The sequence below is a fragment of the Eretmochelys imbricata genome, chromosome 4 (genome assembly GCF_965152235.1).
Source record: "Eretmochelys imbricata isolate rEreImb1 chromosome 4, rEreImb1.hap1, whole genome shotgun sequence".
Taxonomy (NCBI): Eukaryota; Metazoa; Chordata; order Testudines; family Cheloniidae; genus Eretmochelys; species Eretmochelys imbricata.
This window is the reverse complement of record NC_135575.1, coordinates 144,157,084-144,170,227: the sequence shown is the minus strand read 5'-3', so window position 1 is coordinate 144,170,227 and position 13,144 is coordinate 144,157,084. Positions and strand designations below refer to the sequence as shown.

Sequence of the window (13,144 nt, the reverse complement as noted above, 5' to 3'; positions counted from 1 at the left end):
CCCCGGCCTGGCCCCTCTGCCGACAGCAGGGAGCTCCCTGGGCGTCTCCGGGGCAGCGGTGCCTGCTCTCCCTGGGGGCCGTGGCCTGCTGCCCCGTCCGGTGCCGGGTTTGCTGGTTCGAGTCCGGGAGCCGCTCCTGGCTAACGGCTGCTGGGCAACCCCACGTGCCATGAGTTCGGGGGTCTCAGCCTCGCTCCACGCAGGGCCAGCATCCATCATGCCAGCATCGGACCCTGCCTTGGCAGCCTGGACGGGGCGGCTACCGGAACTCCCCTCACCCCCAGAGCGGGGCCAGGGGGCAGGCTGGGGGGGGACGGGACAACGAGGGGGCACCAGGCTCGTCTGCCCAGGGCCTGGTGCCAGCCCCCCGCACCCACAGCACAGACGATAAACCACTGCCCCCTGTTGGCCCTTCTGCGAAGTGCACCGGGAAGTCTCCCCTGCCTTGACCCTTCAGTGCTTGCCCGAGGCCGGATCCTGGCTGACACCCCGGCAAGCCCCCCGGGGCAGGGGCCTGCCAGGCTGTACCCGGGTGAGGGTATCGCTCCTCCAGGGCAGAGCCCACTGTCCACAGACCCTAGATGCCCCGGTGACTGGACGGACAGACAGACAGGGTGCGGGGAGCCTTCAGGGCCCTGGGTGGGAGGGTGCCCAGCTCTCTGCAGGATGGGGCAGTGCCCCCCGTGACCTGTCTCTCCATAGCCGAGGGGCTGAGCCTGTCCCTTGGACACCAGTGAGAGTTTGCCATTGATGTCAATGGGGCAGCCCCAGGGCTCCCCCTCTGCAGCCAGCCCCAGCTCCCCAGAGAGAATGCACCCCACCCCACCTGCTGACATCTCTGGGTCAGGTCACCACATGGAACCGAATCAGGTGGCTTAGACCTATCAGAAAATCACCGCACACTTTGCAGAAATCCAGGGGGGGCTGAGGGTCGGGAGTGAGGGGCGCTGGCAGAGCTGGGAGGGGATCCCAGGACTAGGCTAGCAGGGGTCTGTGGGTGAGGGGCACCAGCAGAGCTGGGGGGCAGGGCCGGGCTAGCAGGGGGCTGTGGATCAGGAGTGAGGGGCACCGGTAGAGCTGGGGGAGGGCAGGGCCGGGCTAGCAGGGGGCTGTGGATCAGGAGTGAGGGGCACCAGTAGAGCTGGGGGGGGGAGCAGGGCCGGGCTAGCAGGGGCTGTGGGTCGGGAGTGAGGGGCACGGGTAGAGCTGGGGGAGGGCAGGGCCGGGCTAGCAGAGGGCTGTGGATCAGGAGTGAGGGGCACTGGCAGAGCCGGGGGGGGGATCCCAGGACTAGGCTAGCAGGGGGCTATAGGTCGGGAGTGAGGGGCACTGGCTGGGCTGCGTGTGGGGAGCTTGCACAACTCACCCCTGACTCTAGCCAGCGTTAACCAACCCCTCACTTTCACAACATTCAATTCCCGGCCCCCCAGCCCCGATGGATCCCGGCTCTGCCCCCGCGCGCACAGGCAGGGGAGGAACCAGCCCATAGCCCTTTGCAGCAGGACTGCGGCTGTCCTAGCCCCCCGGCAGGTGGGGAAGCTAGAGAACCAGTGAGTGTACCCCTAAACATCCGTGTAGGGGTTCTCATGCAGCACAGCCAGCCCCAGCCCAGAACCCCCAGCCTAGGGACCCCTCTGACTCCCCACCCATCAACCCCCAATTCATCTGGAGGAGCCCCATCTCCAGACAGTCCATCAGGTCACAGCTCCCCGTCCCGCACCTTGGCTGGGTCCGTGTCCTCCATCTGGGCACTTCCTGAAACATCCACCCCACCACCTGACGCTGCCACGATGCACATGGCTGTTGTGTGCCCACCTGCCTCCACCGGAGGGGATCAGAGTGGCTGGCTGCGTGTCATGGATCCTATACTGTTAACGGAGATTCTCCGGCAGCTTAGGTGCCTCTGAAAGCTGGAGGAGCCCAATCCTACTCCAGCTGCTGCCATCTGGTTCCAGGCAGCCTTGGCGAGCAGAGAAGTCAGAGCTGCGCGGCTACAGGTTGTCACAAGGGCCTTGCCCCTAAGGGCAGAGCCCCCCGCACAGCTGAACCCCATCCTCAGACTGGCTGCCTGTAACGAGGAGGTTACACCCAACTCTCTCAGGGAGGGGCACAGTCACGCTGTGGGCACTTTCCCACAGTGTCCCCAGAGCCCTCAACCAGGGAGCTCCCTCGGGGGGCAGGGGGAGCCGCTCCCCAAGTCTAGGCAGTTCTCGCCCCCCTGCTGCAGAGCTGCTGCCTCTAGGAGCTGGGCAGAGCCCTCCCAAACTCAGCTCACCCATGACCACCGAGCAGCGTTTCCAGGCGGGGCCAGCGGGGAGCTCCACCGTCTCCTGCAGCTCCCGGAGGACACTGGGCACCTGCAGGGGCATGACGCCACCTAGCTCCCTGCCCGGCTCTCTCGGCACGTCTACACAGCCCTTTGCCAGGTCAGGTCCTCCGCGCGCCCCTTGGACGCCCACGGGCAGCGCATGTCTCCAGCCTCCGGGCTGCTGTACGTCTCTTGTGAACAGCACCATCATTGAATCCTAGAAGATCAGGGTTGGAATAGACGTCAGGAGATCATCTAGTCCAACCCCCTGCTCAAAGCAGGACCAATCCCCAACTAAATCATCCCAGCCAGGGCTTTGTCAAGCCTGACCTTGAAAATCTCTAAGGAAGGAGATTCCACCACCCCTAGGTAACCCATTCCAGTGCTTCACCACCCTCCTGGTGACATAGTGTTTCCTAATATCCAACCTAAACCTCCCCACGGCAACTTGAGACCATTGCTCCTTGTTCTGTCATCTGCCACCACTGAGAACAGTCTAGATCCATCCCCTTTGGAACCCCCTTTTAGGTAGTTGAAAGCAGCTATCAAATCCCCCCTCATTCTTCTCTTCTGCAGACTAAACAATCCCAGTTCCCTCAGCCTCTCCTCATAAGTCATGAGTTCCAGACCCCTAATCATTTTTGTTGCCCTTCGCTGGACTCTCTCCAATTTTTCCACATCCTTCTTGTAGTGTGGGGCCCAAAACTGGACACAGTACTCCAGATGAGGCCTCACCAATGTCGAATAGAGGGGAACGATCACATCCCGCGATCTGCTGGCAATGCCCCTACTTATACATCCCAAAATGCCATTGGCCTTCTTGGCAACAAGGGCACACTGCTGACTCATATCCAGCTTCTCGTCCACTGTCACCCCTAGGTCCTTTTCCGCAGAACTGCTGCCTAGCCATTCGGTCCCTAGTCTGTAGCGGTGCATTGGATTCTTCCATCCTAAGTGCAGGACTCTGCACTTGTCCTTGTTGAACCTCCTCAGATTTCTTTTGGCCCAATCCTCTAATTTGTCTAGGTCCCTCTGTATCCTATCCCTCCCCTCCAGCGTATCTACCTCTCCTCCCAGTTTAGTGTCATCTGCAAACTTGCTGAGGGTGCAATCCACACCATCCTCCAGATCATTAATGAAGATATTGAACAAAACCGGCCATTCATCCAGCCCAGACTTCTTTAAGGGCATGGGGCTCCCTGGAGCTGTCACAGGGCTCAGCCAAAGGTCCCCTCTGTGCCCCCCCCCACTGGCAGAGTGGCCCCAAGACCCTTGCAGACATGTCGGCAGAGGCTCAGCCAAGGCCAGGTGCCCGTCTGTAACCCTCGTCCCCTGGCGGGCCGGGGAGGCCAGAGCTGGGGGCGGGCCAGGATGTCGCCAGGTTAGAACTCAAGGGGACGTGGCGAGACGAGCCCCCGGGCAGCAAAGTGGCCAAGCGGGTGGGTGGATCCATGAACTGAGCTGCTCTCTCCCTCCCTTCCAAGCTGCAGCCAAGAGGAAAACCCACTGGAGCTGAAAGACCAGATCCTGCTCCCATTCAAACCAACGACAAAACTCCTCTGGAGTTCTTCAGTGCCCGTTCGGCCCTCATGCCCATGGGCCCGCTTCCATTGACTGGAAGGGACCTACGCCGGCTTCATCATAAGAACATGAGAGCGGCCATACTGGGTCAGACCAAAGGTCCAGCTCGCCCAGTATCCTGTCTGCGGGCAGTGGCCAGTGCCAGGTGCTCCAGAGGGAATGAACGGCCATTGTTCTCTGGCTCACCTTCCAATAGCCAGAGCTGGGCCAAGCGCTCCCCACCCCCGGGCTCATTAGTGACTGTCCCTGGCCATGCAGAGAGCAGCCAGCCCCCCGCCCGCTCGCGCATCCTCCGCAGCAGATTCTCGACCGGCTGTTGGCCAACTATCGTCCCCCTTTGCCCAAAGTTAGGCCTGTGGGTCACATGACAGCCCCCTGACGACACAGGGCAAAGCGCAAGAGCTCCCAAGCGAGTGCTTCATGGTTGGGAACATGCTCCTTGCGAACATCCATGTGAGCGTGTCCTGCGTGCGTGCTCCAGGAAGGGGGAGGAGGGCAGCCACGAGGCGATGGCCGTGGATGGGGACTTGGGAGACCTGCGTTCAATTCCCTGCTCCACCACAGAGTCCTTGTAACGTGGGCCAGTCACTCTGTGCCTCAGTTTCCCCTCGGTACGATGGGGAGACTGGCCCTGCCCTAGCTCCCAGGGGTGCGTGAGGATGAAGCCAGGAAAGAGTGATGCTACTATGGAGATGGGGCAGACAGTACCCTAGCTAGAGCACCGCAGGGTTCAGACATCCAGCGAGCGGGAACACAAACTGTCCCAGGAAAAGCCATTCCAGTACTCGCTCAGTACTGACGGCAAACCCTGCTCTGAAAACCCGCCAGCCTTCGCTGCGTGAGGCCCCCCTGGGAAAGCCTTCCACCTCCACGCCCCCTGGACCAGCTCCAACAGCGGGTGCAGACGGGGCAGCCAGCCCTGGAGATGCTCAAAGCCAGGCTGGGGGCATCCCGGGTGTTCCCTTCAGAGTCTTCCGGCCAGCATCCTGATTAGCCCAATATTCATATGGGGTCCCTCGAAACCTCTGGCTTGTCAGAGCACTGCTGGGTCGCTTGGGTTATCACCTGGGTGGGGGAGGGGGGTATGGTTAAAAAGATCCCGTTGGGAAGAAGAAAATAAACGAAGGATGCAGTGGGCTGGCAGAAGCGGGCGAGCTGACTCGCCGGTCGGCTGTGGAAGCCGATTCGCCTGACGGCTAAGGAGAGCTGGCGAACGCGCCGAGGCCCCGGGGCCGACCCAGACTCAGGCTCAAGGCCGTTTGCACGAGGGATTGAAAGGCTCCAGCGTTGCCCTGGGGAGCTGCGGCTCCCCGCAGGCGTGAGAGAGGCCGGGGGGGAGCAGAGCGAGCGGAGAGGAAAGCGCGACAGGCCCCATGACTCTGTCCTCCGGTACCGTGTGCGGAGAGCACGGGTGCTCCAGAGTCGCCCCCGTCGCCGGACGGCTGCCTCCCCTTTGCTTTTGGGTTCCTTGTACGATCCCTGCTGGGAAGCCAGCGAGCCCGGCTCTTCCCGGCCAGGGGCTGAGGAGAACAGAGCTGACAGCTGGATCGCTTCCCCCCACCCCCCGCCGCAGGTAGAAAGCCTGTTTAGCTGCAGGGTCTCTCCTGAATAAAGCGCGGGGAACACAGGTGGGCTGCTCCCCACCCCCAGCCACGCACCCCCTCTGCTGAGCGCCAGGCTCCCTCCGCTCGCCGCGATTCCCTTCCTCCCCCGGCTTCTCTCCGTCCTCTTCGCGTTGGTAAGTTTCCGGCACAGTGATCACCCTGCTGCTGCTGTTTGGGTTGGGGGGATTTTAATCCAACCTCGCCTTTCGTTTTTCACCTGAAATAAGGCGGCCGCGACTAGAGGGGCCGGGATTGGGGGGGCCCAGCACTGACCCTGCACACGCTCTCCTCCACGGGTGACACGATCCCTGGAGCTGCCTCGTTAGCTCCGTAGGGCTCCATGTACATCTTGCCTCGCAAGAGTCAGTCTGCCGGACCGGGGCCTTCCCTGCCCCTGCTGCCCACACATGAGCAGGCAGCCAGGCGAGCGTCGGTGCTAATCCATCAAGGGCCCTGGCCGAAAGCTGGCCCGAGCAGCCGGGTGGGACCGATTTGGCCGAGGGCTGCGCACAGCTGCCAGGGCCACGGGAGCCGGAGCGCGCTGGGGCCGAGCACGGAAAGGCTGCCTGAGCCAGACCCTTCCGCGGGGCCCGGGAGCGCGGAGCGGGCGAGGGCACAGCAGAGAGCCCATCCCGCGCCAGGCAACGAACGAGAGAGAGTGCTCGATTGCCCCGCCGGGCTCCGAGCTGCCCCGAGCCACCTCACTGCCCCGCTCCCCACGCTAACCAAGGAGAGCCTGGAATTAAACGTAGCTAAACCGCCCCGATGGGGCTTTGCTCGGGCAGAGGCGTCTGGAGAGACCCAAACACCCACGCACACGCTAGCAAGGCAGAGGAGCCCTCCATGGCGAAGGCCGGGCTACAACTTCCCTCCCGAGTGGGCGCAGGAGGCAGGAAAGGGAGGCATGACGACAACGCCCGCCCCGCCCAGCGTGCCGCAGTGCCGTGTATGGCCCAGCGAGGGCTCGGGACGCTCACCCCGTGTTCTAGAGCCTATTCGGTGACCCACTGGCCCATTCCCCCTGCTCTCCCCTCTATCTGGCTCCCCCCGGGAGGTGTCCTGGCACTCTGTCCAGTCTGACGCGAAGTGTCACGATCCCCTGGCAGAGGCATCTCCGTCGCCAGCTGCCGGGAGTTGGCACCCAGGCCAGCGATCTTTCCCTGCCCATTGGGGAGACCGCAAGCCCGCCTTTAATTCCACGCCACTTCCCCACAGCCGGGGAGGAGAGAAATAAACAAACAGGCAAACTCTGAGCGACCGAGGCAGCCGTCACGCGGTTAATGGCTGCTTCTCTTCTCAGCGCTGCGGAGACCCCGGTGCGCTGAGTGCCGGGCCCGGCTGCCATTAATTATTAAAGGAAATCAGAGCATTTCCTAGCAAACAAGACCAGCGAATGTCTGTTACAGGAAAGCACCAGCTTCCACTCCCGGATCCTCCAGGAACAAGGGGCGCGAGGCAATTACACTGCCGAGATTCTTCCTTCGTTAACTCCAGAGAGGGGCAGGGGAGAGAGGGGCCAGAGCCCAGACAGCGCAAATCAGCAGAAGTTGATGGAGCCACTGATTTACACCAGCTGGGCCCTGGCCTTTCGGATCTGCAAATGGCCACACCGAGTCACCGGGTCTCCACTGACTTTATCCTCCTGCTGGGAGCCCGTGGGAGGGAACGATCCTGCATTGGCTGGAGTGGGGTGGGGGTGGAATGGGATCTAACGGGTCTTTGCAGGTGGCGACTCGTGGGATTTTACTTTTAATAAGCGGCCCGCGAGCGGAGCAGCCCCGGGAGCAACTTCCATAAAGAGCCTGGCAATGTGCCAGGGCAAACCCAAACTGCAGCACCCCGCCGGCTGCCTAATGGCAGAGAATGAGCGTGTGCGTACAGCCCACGTCCACGCCTGGGTCTGCCAGTGAGCCACGCCTGCGTGGCGGGCGCTGGCTGGATCTGGTCGGGACAGACGTTGGGAGACACGAGGGTGGGAATGGGGGACCGCAGGGAAAGCCGGCGGCTTCCAGGCCATCTCCCGGGTCAGTGGGCCCCCAGGTGCCCTGGCTCTCGTGTGGCGGTCTGGGATAGGCACTGCCCAGCCAGAGGTACATACGCTCCCAGGCTGCTGCCTGACTAGTTCCTTGGCTGGCCTGGGTCTGCCCCCTGGAAATCAGGCCCGGTTTCTCCCGGTGCTGGGGCTCTCCTCGCTTTCAGCATGCACAGTGTTCAACGGTCACCCCGGGGGCCAGGCCGGGTTAACCAGCTCAGCAAGAGCGTTAGACGGGGACCCTGGCAACGGCAGGCCAGACCTCATTCAGCGCTCAAGGGGTTAATTCAACCCACAGCACCCCAGACTTGTGCCGGGGGGCGTTTTGCTCCTGCACCCAGGGCTTGAGCGGGAAGCCTTTGGCCCCTCTCCAGAGGGCCGATCCTGGGTCCCAGCACACAAGGAAGACAGGATCAGGCCCCTGGCGTACAGCTCGGAATAGAGGCGGCTGCGGGGCTAGACCCCAGCTCTATGACACTCTGCTCGGGGAGCTGCTCCCTGCCACCCGGGGACATAACACTTCCCACAGGGCCAGATCCTCGCCAGGCGTAAATCAGTAGAGGGCCTAAATCTGCTTGAATATGGGAGCGATGTTGTTCTTTTCCACTGCAACAAATTCAGGTGTCTCACCCTCCCGTGCACAGCCCGGCACTGCTCTGCCCCTCCCTCCCGTCTCCTCTCAAGGCACGCTCCCTGCCCGGGGTGCCAGCCTCCGCTTTGCCCACTCCCCCATCCCGCAGTGCCCCGCTCCACCGGCCCCACTCCCTGCACAGCTCTGTGACATCCCTGCCCTCCTCATCCCAGTGCCCTGCTTCTCCAAGGACACCTGTCCAAGAGTCCCAGCTAGAGAACACGCCCCTGGGAATTGATCCAGACCAGCTCCACTGGAGTCAAGAGACCCCTGCCGATTTACGCTCGCAGAGGGTTTGGCCTGGTGCATTTCGTCTCTGCCCCCCAACCCTCCATGCATCGCTTATTGTCTTGTACTCGGATCCCAATGGTGCATTTGGAAAGGCCAAGCGTGATCCTCCAAACCCTAAGGATTAATTAGCGCCTCTACCCAAACCCTGGACTGAAAATCCCACTCTGGGTAACCATGGTTTTGTCCTGGTAAAATTTCTCTTCAGTCAGGGAGAGGGAATCACCCAGCCCTTGGAGTTGGGGGGCGGGGGGGGAAGCAACTTGGGAAAGGATGTTGAAAGATTTAAAAGGAAAAAAAATCCCCATCAAGTGCAATTAGCCAGGAGCTCAAATTGTTCCTGCCTTTGATCAATTCCCTCAGCTGACATTGACAGAAGGGAGATCTGGGCCAGGGTGCCTGGGGATCAGGAGAAGGCAGCGAAGTTAAGGACAGCCTCACGCTCCCAGGAAGGGGTTTGGTGCCTTTCTAACAGCGCCAGTTTGAAGAACTCCTGCGTGTTTCTGGACCCATTGTCCCACCCCCCGCCCCCACGCAGAGCCCGCCAGCATTATTAGCCAGGGGCGTTAATTTGGACAGCGGAGTTAATACCTGGAACAAAATCCAACACACATTCTGTACTGCAGGAAACCTGTCTAAGTGCAAACCTTCTCCCCCCTCTGACCTCAGAATTCAACCTGACCTCTCCAGGACAGCGGGAAGGTTCGGTTACAAGGCCAGGCTGGAAATCTTTTACTAAGCATAATTTTTGTTGGGTTAGGCAATATGGGAGCCCCGAAAAGCAGGGAGGAATCTTGGAATTTGTCAGTTTCCCTGTGAACGTCTGGTTCTGCCTGTTATTGCAACCAGTGCGAGGGGGAAAATAAATCTCCCCTTTCATCCTACGCCATTCTGCCCTGCGTTACGTATTTATTTTTCAATCTGAGTTTCGCCCCTCCCCTCCCTGGCAGGGGGCTGGGAGGGTTAATTGCTCAGTGTTTGCAAAGCGCCGTAGGAGTGCTAACAGGGGCAGAACCCAGCCTCGGACACACAGAGGCCCCTCTCCGCTGATCGGAGCTGGGCGTGCGGCTCCAAGGGCAGAATTTAGCTAAGCGCAGCCGCTGTGTCTGACGTTGCAGGTGGTTATTCCCTCAGCCATCAAGGCTGCCTGGCCTAAAAGATGCTTCTGTGGACTGGCCTCACCAAGCCCAGGAGTGGAAGAAGGGGCTGCTGATCCCTACGGCGAGCATTAGCAATAGCACTGAGGAAAGGCAGGGCACGGTGCAGGTCCAGAAACCTAGCCCAGGTCAGCTGTGAAAGTCCAGCTCCACCCTCCTCGGTGCCCCGCACATAGCCCTCCTGGCTGGGTTCGAAGGATTTTCTGCTTTTCCCCGGTGTCAGGCACAATCTGGGAGGGTGCTTCAGAGAGATGGGGCAGAATTCCTGCTAATCTACCCTGCTTTGTCTGGTGCCATCTGGTCCACAGAAAGTACCTCAGTGTAACCTTTGGGGATAGATAGATCTTTTGTATGGTTATGATCACAGGGTTTTAAAATAAGCCTTTACAATTTCTCCAGGGATCGCCACACAAACACCACCCCAAAATACATTTAATAGATAAAGTCCTGCTCAGCCTGCTTGCTTCTGATGCTTAAAACTAGCCTAGACTCAGAATTAGGAAACAGAGAAAACAGAACAGCCTGCTTGGGGATAGACCAGACAGGAACTAAGAGGTCTTTACCGTCTCCTCCACAATTCTACCCTGGATATTTCAGTTTTGTTTGACAGTTTGAGGTGAGTGTCCAAGTCCAGAACAGCAGGAGGGAAATGATACATTACACCCAAGGAGCTGCTGTGTCACGGGCTGCAGGGAAGGAGGCTACATTAAGATCAGGGCTTAGACCAAGGTTTGGCCAAGTTCACTGCCTCTTGTTTCATAGAGAAGGTTAGGAAAATACCCAGCTAGGGGAATTTTGCCTAAAGTCAAGCACTCCAGCACCTTTCCTTCTTCTGTGAAAAGCCAGCTGGACAGTGAGTTGGAAAGACAACAGAGATGCTAAATCATATTATATATCTATCTACACACACACACACTTTACCTATTATCTAATGCACATTATTTTCATAATCTCAATTTCCTCTCTGCATAACTGAACTAAAATAAATGCTCAAGGAGAGCAGAAATCAAAGCTTTGGCAACATTCAAGATCAATACAAAAACCAATTTAAATCAAAGGAAGCACAAATCTATGTCCTCCAAGCACAGAGACATGGGATTCACATATTCCTGTTTAGCAGTATACCGAAACAATCTGATGGGGATGAAGTCAGGTCCACTGTAGACAGACGTAGCCAGCCCACACAACAAAGAGAGGTGTCTATCTGTGCATCAGAAACCTGAAAAGTAAGCCTGCCACGCTTCTAAATTTCCACATTGAAATCCATCAGCCTGGTATGGAGCATCAATAAAACAACCGATTAAAAAACCAAATCCAACCCAACCCCACACATCTACCAGTACTGAGAACTTTCCCGGCCACTTAGAGTCATGGATCTGAAGTTTCAACCCTCTGGGTGTTAGGCAAGGGAGGAGAGGGGGGGAAAGGAACAATTTTCCCTGCATCTTGGAGACCCTCAGCTGTCTTGGCAACAGAGTTTTGCCGTTTCAGCCAGAAGTGTTAATTTCTAAACACTTTCCAGCGGCCTGGGAAAAGGAAACGCAACGCCGGTTTTTTAAAGTCATGTCAACTGAGCTCCCTCGTCCCTTCCAATCTAAATCGTTTCGACGCTGTGGATACATCTGAAAGCATTTATATTTCTGCAAGTTCTGACGGTTTGCACAGCTCTAAGAACAACCCCCAAAAGCACGTTTCTCTCTCTCTGGTCTCCTTGGTACCAGAACAGGTCTAAATGGTTTATCATCGCTCGACGCGTCGACAAAACGATGGTAATATTAACCCTCCCGAACTTGAGGGGGAGGGAAACGGGAAGGATAACATTTACTAAGAACAAAAAATCCTGGGGTCAGAAATTCCTTCGATAATTCTCCTTCCAGGAAGCCTCAGTTTACTTCTTTGGCCGTTTCCTCACCAACCAGCTCAAACAATAGAGGCCAATTAGAATAAAACTAACAACTGTCCTCCATAAACCCGCTCCCCCTCGAGCATAAAGCTGTGGGTCAGGTGTGTACTGGTCTGGCAAGTACCATGCCCCCACACAGAAGCAAGCACTCAGCAGGACTGGCTTTCGGGGCTCTGGCTCTGGGAGGACGTGTGCGTCTGCACAGAGCGGTGGCATGACAGATTGCTCTGCTGTGAAGTGTCAGGGCTGGGGCCGGCTGGTCCCTTACCTCTGGGCTGCGGTGTTGGCATCCAGGATCCCAGTGCTTTGCATCCAGGACCTTACGGATGTCAGTCCACTGGTCAAGGGTTCTTCTTTCATGGTCAGCCCTCCTCTGGGGAGACCCTCCTGGATGGAGAACATCAAAACCGCCTTTGAAAGGGGAAGGGGGGGATCAGCTCGCCCCTCAGCGCCCCCAGGCCACCTCCCGGGGGGAGACAGGAATCCAGGCTCCACTGAAGCAATGGACACCAAAAGTTTGTTTGGCCAAACTTCTAGAAAATGCTATTTAAAAAGGGGGGGGGGTCCGAATCCCCAAAGCCCCAGACAGCCCCCAGCTCTGCAGCTGATCCCAGATCCCAGCTCAGAGCAACACAGGGCTCTGGATCCGGCGCAGGCTCAGGCCAGTGTCCTCCTGGCCACCTCCCGCCCAGCAACAGCCCAGGCGACCCCCAGGTGCCAGGGGCGACTGTCCCAGCAGCCAGGGAAGCCGCATCTGGGGTTGTTTGTTTCCAAGTGCGGCGAAGGGGTGGTGCTCGGGGGGGTGGGAGGTCCAGGGAAGTTGGAGAGAGGAGCAGGAGCCAAGTGGAAATCAGCAGCGGGGAGGGGCAGCTTCGCGCGGGGAGGGGAAGCAGAGCAGGGCAGGAAATCCCAGCGGCGGGGCCGGGGAGGAGGCGGAGGGATGGGGCCGGCGGAGGGATGCGGGGAGCCGGGATGCAGGCGCGGGGCCGGGGCGCTGGTTACCATCCAGGCGGGGGCAGCGGGCAGCAGCCGCCGCCGCCGCCGCGGGCGCTCCCGGGGGAGCCGCGGGGCCGGGGCGCCGGGCCGGCCGCCTCCCCGCCGCCTCCTGCCGCTGCGGCTCCTCCGCCCCTCGCCGGGCAGCAGCACCATGAGCAGCAGCAGCCGCCCGGCCGCCGCCGCCGCCGGCCCGGCCCCCGGGGAGCCGCCGCTCTGCGCCCGCGGGCGGCCCGGTCCCCTGCCGGCCTGGCCGACCCGGGCCATGCCGCCGCCGCCGCCTCCTCCCCGGGGAGGGCGGGCGGGCGGCGGGGCCGGAGCCGGGCAGGCTGACATCATTCCGGGGAGGAGCGGCCCCTCCCCGAGCCGGCGGCGGGGGGCGAGGGGCAGCGCCGGGGCAGGGAGCGGCTCCCCCGGCGGCCGCCCCTGAGTCCGCCCGCTGAGCGGGACCCCCAAGGCGGCCCCCCCCAGAATCCACCGGGTTAAAGGGCCCCGCAAAATCCACCGGGTTAAAGGGCCCGCCAGCGCGGCCCCCCACATCCACTAGGTTAAAGGGACCCACAACACAGCCTCCACCAGGTTAAAGGGCCCCCCAAATTCCACTGGGTTAAAGGGCCCCCCAACGCAGCCCCCCCAAAATCCACTGG

At 60.1% G+C, this 13,144-nt stretch overlaps 1 protein-coding gene across 8 annotated transcripts in view; it reads right to left on the bottom strand.

The window, feature by feature from the left end:
* Positions 1 to 11,906, bottom strand: part of EBF4 (EBF family member 4) — a 95,679-nt gene extending 83,773 nt beyond the window's left edge. For all 8 annotated transcript variants that reach the window (XM_077814727.1, XM_077814730.1, XM_077814728.1 and 5 more), the window contains exon 1: positions 11,773 to 11,906. In XM_077814727.1, coding sequence (XP_077670853.1) covers positions 11,773 to 11,906 — 134 coding nt within the window. The remainder of the gene's footprint in view (positions 1 to 11,772) is intronic.
* Positions 11,907 to 13,144: the final 1,238 nt, after the last annotated feature.